The sequence below is a fragment of the Polyodon spathula genome, chromosome 13 (assembly GCF_017654505.1).
Source record: "Polyodon spathula isolate WHYD16114869_AA chromosome 13, ASM1765450v1, whole genome shotgun sequence".
Taxonomy (NCBI): Eukaryota; Metazoa; Chordata; class Actinopteri; order Acipenseriformes; family Polyodontidae; genus Polyodon; species Polyodon spathula.
Window position 1 is genome coordinate 32,244,604 of NC_054546.1, and position 12,634 is coordinate 32,257,237.

The 12,634-nt window shown below is 35.8% G+C and overlaps 1 protein-coding gene across 2 annotated transcripts in view; it reads left to right on the forward strand.

Moving 5' to 3' along the window:
- Nucleotides 1–12,634, forward strand: part of LOC121325823 (transcription initiation factor TFIID subunit 4-like) — an 80,735-nt gene that overhangs the window by 44,398 nt on the left and 23,703 nt on the right. For both annotated transcript variants that reach the window (XM_041268911.1, XM_041268910.1), the window contains one exon: nucleotides 12,479–12,601. In XM_041268911.1, the coding sequence (XP_041124845.1) occupies nucleotides 12,479–12,601 (123 nt within the window). The remainder of the gene's footprint in view (nucleotides 1–12,478; nucleotides 12,602–12,634) is intronic.

A 12,634-nucleotide genomic window follows, 5' to 3' on the forward strand; every position in this document is an offset into this window, starting at 1 on the left:
TTCCATAACATAAACATATTCACCGGCTGACTTTATATGCACTTTCTATTTTACCCTGTATCCCCATTTCCCATAACCGCATTTCCAATTGTAATGAAACTTGTTAAGTTATCAGACCTGGTGCAAATAAACAAGATGGGTTGTCATTTTTATATTTATTGTATGCTAAATGGGTAATGCATTGTAAGTTTTACCCTGGACAATCCTACTGGTAATAGTATAGGGCTGACCATATTGTCAATACAGTGCATTCATCAATTGCACATATGGTTCCTGCTCAATTTCCTAATTGCAATTAAACACATTTCTTCTTGAAATGCCCACGTTTCTTCCTGATGATTGCATACTCTGGTTAATTGCATAACAAATGTTAAGCAAATGGTCTTTACAATTTTATTGGAATCCAAGAAACCAAATGGAGCAGATGTTTTTATAGTATTTCTTTTTTTTAGTGGGTGATGAAGACCATAAATACACATTGACTGCAGCAAACTGTAGCTCAAGGGACACAAGCCCCGCCAACAGCCCTCGCTTGTCTGTGTCGCTGTGAGCCAAACAGACATGCTTCTATTACTACATGCAGCAGTAGTTGGTTATAAATCACCTCTCATGAAGCAGTTTCCAATGGTGATTTTGTATACTGATCATATTTGATGCAACAGTATTTTTTTCAAACAACTTTTTTAGGTAACAGTCTTCTTAAATATGTAAAAATAAATAAAAAAAAATAAGACCAGTAAGTAAAACAAGAATGCAGAATAGATAATGTGGCTGTTTTTGGCACTTTTTATGTAGTGGCTCCTCACCATTGTAGTATGACTGGTTGCCAAGTGACTGGAAGAACAAAAGAGGTGTTAGCTCTTCTGTGTGTGTGTGTATATATATATATATGTGTGTATATATATATATGTATATATATATATATATATATATATATATATATATATATATATATATATATATATATACATATATATACACACACACACACACACACACACACACACACACACACACACACACACTCTACCGGTCAAAAGTTTTAGAACACCCCCATTTTTCCAGTTTTTATTGAAATTTAAGCACTTCAAGTGCAGTGAATAACCTGAAATGGTACAAAGATAAACTCAGGTTGAAAAAAAAAAAAAAGTTTAGATTATCAAAAACTGAAAAATAATGTAAATTTCAGAGTTATACAAAAAGGCCTATTTCAGGGAACAAGTAATGGGTTAACAATTTACAGCTGTTCTGCAGCAATGTAAGTAAATTAAGCCTTGAAAGTTGATGCTAACAATTCCTACAGCTGTCCTAACTTTTGTTGATTACTTACAAACCCTCATTATAACCCTTAAAAGTGTAGGTCTTTCCTTTAGAGAAATTGCAAAGAAAGCCAAGGTGTCAGTGAGTACAGTTTCCTACACCATCAAAAGGCACTTGGAAACTGGAGGAAACTCTGACAGGAAGAGTTCTGTCAGACCCAAAGCCACAACAGAATCAGAAGACAAGTTTCCGAGAGTCAACAGCTTGTGTGATAGGCGGCTCACAGGACAACAGTTTCAAGCACAGCTTAACACTGGTCGAAGTAGCAAGTCTTAGTTTCAACTGTGAAGAGAAGACTTCGAACTGCAGGTTTGACAGGTTGAGTGGAGGTAAGAAAGCCATTGCTAAGATGGCAAAATAAGAAAAAGAGGCTTGCCTGGGCCATGAAGCACCGCCAGTGGACTACTGAAGACTGGAAGAAGGTCTTAGGGACCAATGAATCAAAATTTGAAATCTTTGGTTCATCACACAGGGTTTTTGAACGCCATCAAGTAGGCGGAAGGGTGGTTCCTTGGTGTGTGACACCAACTGTCAAACATGGAGGAGGAAGCGTGATGGTCTGGGGCTCTTTTGCTGGATCCAGAGTCGGTGACTTGCACAGAGTGAGTGGCACCCTGAATCAAAACGACTATCACAGCATTTTGCAGTGCCATGCAATACCCTCTGGTATACGCCTAGTTGGTCAGGGGTTCATCCTACAACCAAATAATGACCCAAAACATACCTCCAGGCTATGTCAGAACTACCTTAGAAGAAAAGAACAAGATGGTAGGCTTCAAATCGTGGAATGGCCAGCACAGTCTCCAGACTTAAACCCCATTGAGCTGGTTTGGGATGATCTGGACAGAAGGGTGAAAGCAAAGCAACCTACAAGTGCAACACATTTGTGGGAACTTCTGCAACAGCGTAGAGTTTCCAAACAATATTTGATTTCCATTGTAGAAAGAATGCCACGAGTGTGTTCGGCTGTTATATCTGCAAAAGGTGGCTACTTTGATGAGTCAAAAATTTAGATTAAATTTTGTTAAACAAAAAGATTCCATGATTTCTTTTTTTATCTCCAATTGTTTATTTGCTCTATGCTTTAATTTCAGAGTACATTGAGACATTAAACTGTGTAAATTTCAATAAAAACTGGATATATATATATATATATATATATATATATATATATATATATATATATATATATATGTGTGTAAATGTGTGTGTTTTAAACTATATAAATAGGGATTTTTTCCATATAACTGGCAATATTTGTTGGTGCCGTGCGTCTACATTTTCATCACCTGATTGGCTTTAGGGGAGAGAAACTTGTAGAAAATGTGTGTCACAGTTGAGCCTGTCAGTGGCACGTATGTCTGGTGCAATTTCATCAGGATAATGAGCCATCTTCGTTTTAAGGCAGCTGGTAGAGACTTTTTTTTTTTTTTTTTTTTTTTTTTTTTTTTTTTTTTTTTTTGCAAGATGGAATTATTCCTTCTGAGTGTTATATATTAAAATGAATTGAAATGCAAGCTGAACTGAAGTTTGAATATGATCTGCTTGATAAAAATTGCAAAGAGCTTAAGGTTGACTATTGTAGTGGATTGAGAACAGGAAATTGGCCCTCCAGTTTTAAGTATGGGATCTGTGTGGGTTGTTAATTAAAATATAAATTGTATGTTGGAGGAATACTGTATATTGCATCAATATGTGGCACTCTAAATCACACCGCTCATGGTTTTATCACATCATTGTGTGTGAACTACTTCACCTTATTAATATTTTAGTTGGTAGACACGGAGAAACTTTTGCTATCCAAGCTTTCCTTTGCTTGGAATGTTTGTTACCCCTTGTGGAAAAGGATTTTCTACCAGATTTTAGAGAACTACTTCGTTGTGACAAAACCTGGTCAGGACATATTTGAAAACAATTTGAGTATCGGAATGTGTTCTTGTATTGTGAGACCTGTCCATACGTAACTGCAGATCCAAATGTGAATAAAGACCTATCTTTGTGTCTGTGAACCTGTCTGTATTTAAAATGCTATCGATATGATATTTGAGACATTAACAGCATTTTCTATACATACAGTACAGTGTGGTAGAACAAAGGCTTGCAGTGGTGCCAGCACAAAAATACTAATGCAGCAGATATGTTCTCCAAAAGAAAAGACTAGAAATAATTGAAGCCAGTGAAATGTGGTGGTCTCTGGTCTGACAGTGCAACTAAGCTATTGGTGGCTGGGGTCAGGACCTAAACTTCAAAAGTGTTTGAATTGTGAAAGTTTCTTCAGACAGACATTCATCGATTTGCATAATCTCAATGGACTGTAATACACCATTTTTATATTTAAGCATTACTGTTGCCTTCCAAAATATATTTATATACAAAAAAAAATGGTAATCGTAACTCTTTCTCAGTAGATGCAGGCAGGGCAGTTGTGATGAAGCTTTGCTATAATTCTGCATGGATCTTCTCTTTAAACAGGTACTATTTTAATGGGATTGGGTTAAGTAACAGATTGCTTGTCAGGATATGTTTCTGTGACTGCATCATTTCATGAAAGTAAATTTCTATGTAAAACAACAGTTGCCCAGCAGTGATGTGAAATGTCAAGTGATAAATACTGACCTTTACTCACAATGTGCTTTGTTGGAAACAACGATACATTATTTATTAGGAGTATGTTTGTGGGAAAAGCCCAATTATGGTTTAATAAACAAGAGCCATTGGCTTTTAAAAGAGCGGATGCAGTATTGCAGCCTTTACTGTAGATATCTCAACGAAAGTGTAAAAATAATTGAAGGCAGTGAAATGTGGCAAAACAGTCTGGTGTGATGACAGCTACAGCTGTGCTAGTGCTGGTTGTGGTGAAAAGGAAACTAAATATTCATTCTGGAATTTGAAGGGGAGAAAAAAAACATCTCATTTTCCTCAAGAAATATCTATATCAGTGTAGTCACTTTTGCAATAATACAAGATATATAAATATTCTATAATTTATATATATATATATATATATATATATATATATATATATATATATATATATATATATATATATATATATATATATATACACACACACACACACACACACACACACACACACACAGTATGCAAGTTTGCATTTAAAATAGATGTACTAGTGGTTGGACAAAATTAATTAGAAACACATGCCATAATCCAATCAGTTGTAGGGCAGCTAGGGTGTCACTGATTCAGCTCTGTTTTAACATTGAGTGGCTGCACAGGCGCATTAGTTACAAATAGCTGCCAACACACTGATGTATATTTTGATATACGCAAATCTTTTGGTTGCCTGTAATATACAACATTGGGCATATAGTTTTAAACATTTTTTTTTTTTTTTTTTTTTCTTCCCATACACATGTAGTTTTATACACATGATTGTTGTAGAGATGTGTAAAGTAATAGCATGTTTTAACAAATGAAATCCAACACCCCAGAATACACATACAATAGGAGCTTTGTTTTTCCCAAGGCCTACATGTATTTTCTCATCCCATAGGAAAGTGATTCCCTTTTAGGTATGCTAAAAGCACAGTCTGCTCATTTTGCCCTGCAGTTACTGAATAACCCAAACAGTGGTTTTGAGATGCAAGCCACGAGAATTCAGAATGGAAAACATCAAATATAATTTTGTATCCATTGCGTAGAACTATGATACCAAGTCAGGAAGACAAACGATTTGTCAAAAGCCTTTAGCTGTTCTCACATAGTCAGCACATTTGGTTGCCAATAGTTTTTTATTTAAGTAATCGCTAGTGCAATAATCATGCAAGATCTGCTATGAATTTGAAGAAAACACGCAGTACATTTGTGGGAAGTATTTTTTTTTTGGGGGGGGGGGGGGGGGGACGACACTGAATATGCCAACATTTAAAAAGGTTTTTCAATCAAAATACTTATTGCATATGTAGCTTAATCCATTGCATCATACAGGTTGGTATAAAATCTAAAGTTTGTCAGTTTGCTAAAATGCAATACAAAAGGTCTGTAGGAGATTAGGAATCTATGATAGAAGTTTGCAGGAGGTTGGAGAAACTTCGAGGTGTTTATCTTGTTTATTGAGTAAAGCATGACAGACGGAGATAATCTGTTCACATTTTGAGTTCTATTTGAGTCGAGTTTAGATGAGAAAGAAAGAATATTAAATTCTTTGCTAGGTGAGAAGAATATTGATGTATCTTATGTTCAAGATTCACAGGGAGTAACCTATTTTTACCGTATGGTTTTAGTTCAGCTTTATCAAATGTCAGTTATCGTTATGAACTTGAAAATGAAGTTTATCATGATAGTGTTTTTCCATCTTAATAGTTGTCTTTATCCTAGATTCATTGTTACTTTATCGAGAGTTTATCAGATCATATGCATAAATGTACATGCAAACATCTTTTTTCAAGCTTACGTTTTTAATTTGGGAGTATTATCTATGTATATGAACTGTATTAGACACTGGAGGTGAAATAGATAATCATATCTTTTAAAACACATTTTTGCTGTGAATAAATTTGAATAGCTGTATTAATTAACAAGATAACAGCAGGGGGAAAAAAAAGTGAAAATTAAATAGCAACTAATTTTACTTTCATACGTTTTAATTATATGTCTCCTACCGCTGCTAATTATAATTTAGCTGGCCTTTAAATAACATTGTTAAAATAAACATTAGGAATACAGCCAGTTTCTTTGTCTGTTTTCATAAACAAAAATGTTAAGTCCTGTTACCCAGGGTTCACTGCATTGTTGGTATTTTCTAAATCTTATTTAGATTCCTAAAGTATTTTGAAGATGTTGTGCCTGATATACTTTTAAAAATAGAACACAAGCATTACCCATTGCAGTTTTCAGGGCTACTGCATTTTAAAGATGTATCCTATAACCTAAACATTAAATAGGCTATAAAACTGGAGCTCCCATACAAAATTTTTTTTTAAAAAAGGTGCTTATCCAAAGGTAAAAGATCACTCCTAGCGGCAGGTGGAAACAAGGCAGTAGAAACTGTTGGTCTTTTTGTCCATCTTCCTTGTAGAGGTAGTAGTCCTCACTTGACCATCTTTAATAAAAGCCAATGTTTTCCAAAAAGATGGTACTTCACTGTTAGAAATACGGGGGGATGCAGGAAACTAAAGTCCTGCTCAAAGTCTAGACTTGAATCCAATAGAGCATGTCCGGGGACTGCTTATTAGAGGTTTGTGAAAGAGACACCAACGTTGGTAGAGGAAGTAAAACGGTTTCCCCGCACAGGAGCAGTATAATATGGACCCAAAACTGCAGTCCAAAAGAATGATTCTGACACTCTAGAATGCACTGTAACGGTTGTTGAAAGCTGAATGGGGAGCCACAAAACAAAAACTGTTAGGAGGAATGGACTGCTGTACAACTGGCCACATTACAGTTCCTTGTGCAAGCAGTCACGGCAGCTATAGAGGGCCAAGCAAGTGACTGAGAGATGGGTTTCCTTAGTGTACAACTAAGATTTTGATTGAGCTATCTTAGGCCCCTCTCATCTCACCAGGCACAGTTGATTTAAATTTGATTGTGATGAAGGCAAGGCCTGAAAGATACTATGTGTGTTGAATTATATTGAACCATTTAGCAGGACCTTTTAAACCATAATTGTAAACGTGGTTGCTTTTCTGGAAGGAGAATCCACCCATAACCAATACGTCATCAGCAAGCGCATAAAAGCTCAGTGTACTATTCATTCTTGTCACTTTTTGTTTCGGCTGCTCAGTCAAGCGCTGGGAGGCCGAAACGGGAGTTGACTGCTTAGAGCCTGGAGGAAGGGCTGCCCTCAGCCATGGATTTCCTGAGGTCTCCCCCTAAAAAAATAAAAAATATGTGACTTGGGGTTTTTTCCTTACCTGAGTGCTGAGCGGTGCGTATTTAGTAGTTCTGCAGGGTGCGTGGTCGAGTTTGAGAGGCTGGGCGTTAAATATTTTTCATTATACATTCATGGTTTGGCGGCCTCGTCATTTCAGGGAGAGGTGGCTACAGCCACTTCTTATCTGTGGCACTGGATGCATGTATCTGTTCATGTATTTCCAGCCAGCCTTGCGCAGGTAGCCGTCGTGCACCCGTGGCCGAAACCTCCGGCCAAATCTATCTTTCACTCGGGCCCCGAGCGCCTTTCACAGTCATAAATAATCTGCAATTGCAATTGCTATCATCATCATTCATTCACTGCCATTCATTTAAGCGGATTCTCCGTGCTGAACAGCTACGTTTTTATAGCTTTCTCTGAAACAAATATTCCAGTTGGATGTAGTGTGTATCAGGTAACTCCACATCTTTTTAAGTCATTATGGCTTAAACCTGTAAAGAATGCCTTATGTCAAATTTATTTATTTATTTAAAGTAAGATAAATGTGTAAATGAAAAGCAAAACAGAATTGCCAGATAGTCAGTGAGCTGCAGCTTATTTCCCAAGTGAAAAGTAAAAAAAAAAAAAAAAAAAAAAAAAAAAAAAAAAAGCCTGGCAAGACCATTCTCTCGCTGTAAAGATTACTATTCCATGGGACTGCAGTGGCGAGGGACTAGGGGAAGTTTGGCTGTCCTTGTGTCATTTTGTCTGCTTCTTTGCATGGGATTAAAGAATGGAATGTGGGACAAGTGATAGATTTCAATTAGTGAAAACTGTCAAAGAAAATGTAAAGTAAAGGCAACCAGAAATGCATTTCAAGCACATTATATATGATTTACTAGCACAGTGTCTCTTGAAAATTAGGATTTTTTTCCCCTCTTTTGTTGTCGGTTTGTGTGTGCCAGGTCTCTGTGCATGTTTCCATTAGATTGTCATGTTCGCTAATTAGAGAATGGCTGCATGATTCACCTTGTTAATTAGAAGGACTTGCACAAGAAGCCCCTTCAGGCAGCGCGAAAGAAGAGCCTAGCGTCGGCGCCTCAAGAAATCTGCAGCCTGTGAAGTAATTCTTCTTCTCATCTACCTTCCAATTTTTCATTTGAAATGAATAAATCATTGAGATCTTCTTGGAGTGTGAATATATGAGTTCACATCTTTGCAAGATGTAAATTACATGTGATCAGTAGAAGGTGATGACTACTGTATTTCAATTTCAAAAAAGCAATAATTTCACTAGCATGCCTAGGAAAGTGAATATTAAAATGTGTAAACATTTGAAATTTCATAAGAAAAGCACTTTTTAGCACTTTTGAGTTACTGGCTACTAAAATTAGCAGTTGTTCATCCGTGTAAATGATTGTAATGTTTCTTTAGGAATATAATGCCTGAATAGGAGAATAAAGGCATTCATGGAATGTTTTTTGTGTCTTCATTTACCTTAAAAATTGTTGAATAAGTCGATTTTCTAGGCTTTTTTACGGGACCCTTAAAAGGGGGAGCGTCTAATACACCGGTGCGATGTATGTGCTGGTGTGTCTAATATTCAACTACTGTACCAGTGCCACGGTGGGATTGCTACAGCCATGGTTTATGTCTCATAGCACCTACGGCATTCAGGCCATGTTGCTAGGTACAAACAGAAAATCACTGTTCTAATTAAAAGTTTTAATTTCTTACTCTCAGTACCTGTAGTCATTTTGAATATTAAACGCAAGATTTCAGACTCTTGACTGACCTCCTCAAACGTCACGGCTATACTGCTTCACTTGGTGTTAACACAATAGCTGTCAGTCTCTGTGAATTTCCTTATTCCCACCCTCCAGAGCCATTGCTTTGTCAACATTCAAACTGAACCCACCCCTGGGATCCGTACCTAACAGCTATTGGTTAGAAAGCTGAGTAGTAAACTTTTCAAGTCTTCCATTTGTTGTAATTGCAATGCTGTAATAATAATGCAGGTGACTGTGACTGGATAAAGTAGGACAGTAAGAAAAAAAGAAAATGCTACTCAACAGGTTTGAAATTGCACATTGAATTTGCAGAAATACATGTTAATTGCAATGCTGACAAAACAGACAAACTTAGTGGCCAAAGACAAACAATCTGATAGGAGGGAAGTGTTTATGGCCTGATGTAGAAAACATTTTGTTTGAATGGAGTACTTTTGAATGACTTTATTACATACTGTAACTTGTTGTACATGTTAGTGCAACCCAATGATACACTTGTAAAGTGTGTGGTTATGGTTTCGATTTAAAACAAAATGAATGTATTTGTACAGCACCGTATGCAACACTGAAATGTTTTGTTTACTGGTTATTAGAGGGTGCACTGTTTTAATGTTTTTTCTTTGCGTTTTTAATTGATGAAGCAGCACTGTAATACTTTTAAGATTTTAATTAATATAACAAATTTGTAAAAAGCAAATGCAGCAGGAACTATTGTGCAAGTATGATTTTGGAAAGACATGTTCAGTAAAACCTGTTTGGGTACTTGATAGAATAAAATACTGGTAGTTTAATACAGATGTGATGTGCGAGGTATACCTTGATTTTACGCTTTGGTGATTATTACTTTTAAAATTTTGAAAAATGAATAGCTTCTAGCAGTTTAACTAAAAACAGAAAATAACACAGTAAAATTATTAATGGAATAAAATGTTGCAAACAATTCAATGTTGAGCATGTAGGAAAAAAAATAAGTATTTTAAACACAAAAAACTGTTTTTCTAAAATTTGAAGTCTCAAAGAGAGGAGCGACCTGGAAAAATATTTTTACGGTAGTTGTCCATCTTGTATGATGGTAATGTTCATGGTTATGGTTTTGTCATGCCCATAAAATACCCAGTGTTCAGATACAGTAGTTTTTATATATTAGCCTGAATCTGTACATATATTAACAACTGTAAGTTATTCTCCTCTGTGCTCCAAATAATGTTTTGAGGTGTTTCAATACTATAAAAGTGTTTGACATCTTTTTTTTTTTCCTTTTGGAATGAAAGTGTAAAAACAGATTTAGCTTGAAATCCATAATCTGTGCTACACTTGATCTAAAGAGAAATATTTTATATTTAATTTAATCTTTGATTTAATCTGTTTAGACACACTTATGTTTGTTTATGTTTTCTGTGAATAAAGGAGAGATGGAATTCACTTGTTATCTACTATATGTAAGGGCTACTCTGTTGGGGAAATAGGAAATGCAAAGTTAAAACAAGAAAATCATACTTTTGAAAGAGAAATGCTTTTGGTGTTTGTCTAGCTTTTTAAAGATATGGTCCCATGACATCGTAACCAGAATGTAAAGTCTGCTAATTAAAGCCAACAGTTTTGTGCAGTTTTCTTTAACAATGTGATTTTAATGCATGGTAGATCAAGCCACAAGATGGTTTATGTTGCACACAGTGCCAGAACCTGAAGAATGTTAAAAGCACAGATGTAGTGATTTAGCTAAAGAGGAAATGCCAACTTAACCTGATTTGAGTTTTCATTCTGTTCATGATTTATCTGTTACATATTCTTTAAAGATGCAAAAATATAAACAAACCAAACTGTAGAGACAGTCTTGGCAGTAAACTGAACATACTTTTATAACCCAGAGTCTCCGGTTCTGTCAAAATGCAGTGCCATCAATGATGTCACGCCTCAGAATTACGCATTGGTAAGGACATCTGTCTGGCAGGCCCCCAGGGCAACATCAAAACCCTTTGTTATGAACTAGAAAAATAGAAAACAGCAGGTGAGGGTTTTTGTTTGAAAGAGTACATGCTGCTTCATCTAGGTTTGTTTTAAAAGGATTTATTGTAATTCCTGTTTCGGGAATGTTTGCATTTAAAGAAAATCTAGCCATTTAGCAGATTGTGAAGGTGCAGTAAAATAGTAACTTACTGTAGCCTGACTGGAATAAGATAGTGCTGTTTTAACACACCAGTACACACATCGGGCAGATGATGCATATACGTGTGTGTATATGTGTGTAAGGGTAAGCTCTGATTCAACATTTTGGGATGTATTTTTAAAGTAAATTGACTTTCTTTATTTTAAATCTCTGTTCTGGAAATAAATGTATTTGACTTTTTATAATTGACTGGCTTAGTTAGAAATCTTGCTGTTAACGTAGCAATTGGACTAGTTGACAAATCAGCCTCTTTCTGTTGAAATCAGAATTAATCAACTAGAAGATCAAAGGTTGACGTCACAAACGTTTTAGCAAAGGGGAAACCATTTTCTTTCATATCATAGCTGCTGATTTGACTGAATATGTGAGTTTAAACTTTACTATTAACAATCACCTGGCTTTTATAAACCAAGTTTTAGTACTATTATGGCTGCCTTACTTTATGGCCCTGAATTTATTGAAGTAACAGTTTCTAAATTGAAGCTAAACATTTACCAGCTACTTAGATGTGCACACATTTATTTACTCTTGCCTTGGAGGCTGATAATTACAATATAGCTGAAATACCACTTATATTCTCTTTGGCCTGACTACAGACGTGGATCAATCAGATTTTAAATCATTGCTCACAGGCTCTCTGCTGCTCCTGACCTTTGTAAATGATTAGAGTCTACAAGTATTTCTCTCAGCCTCCAAAGGTCAGGTGGGCTGGCCTGGCCTGTGTAACTGGCATTTAAACTGTATGTGAGTTTCTGATACTTAAACAGAGAGCCTAATAGGACTTGGCGAATTGGTTTGTTTAGATTTATGAATAAGTGGAAAGGTATGGGTTTAGAACAATTTTTATTTTGTTTATTAGCTTTCAGACTTCTGAGTTGCATGGCCTGCAAAATTTTGATTTTACATTATCAAATATTTTAGAGCTAAACTTGACTATTGTAGAACTGTGATGCACCTGTTTTACCTGTTAGAAAATATACTTGTTTTTCATGGTTTGCAAAAAAAAAAAGAGCAAAAAAACCCCCCAAAAAACCCTGTTTCTCCAGTACTGATGCTGTTAAATGTACACAGAGCATATGTACACTGAGCGTGTTTTTCGAAGGACAGCGTGTCTTGAAGTAATGGTATGTTTTCTCCAATAAATTCAGTTTACTGGTTAAAGGGCAATCTGCCCTGTACCTTTTTATAAGTATATAAAAAAGTTTCCATTTAAGGCATGCTTATTGTGTATTCTTGAGGTAAAAATAAAAAGAATAAATAATTCTGCAATGCATGGTAAGACCCACAGAGGGCACCATCTCCAAGTTGCAATGAAGTTCTGAAATTGCTAGGTGATAGATTGACTCAAAATAAATAATACATGCATAATTTTGTTTTTAATTGTAGATGCAACAACAAGAGCTTGCGCAGATGAGGCAAAGAGATGCTAACTTGACTGCACTGGCAGCTATTGGTCCACGAAAGAAACGTAAGCTTGATTCCCCTGGAGCTGCTGCAGCAGGTGCTGAGGTAAGAGCAGAAGAGTTTATAAACATTTTTTTT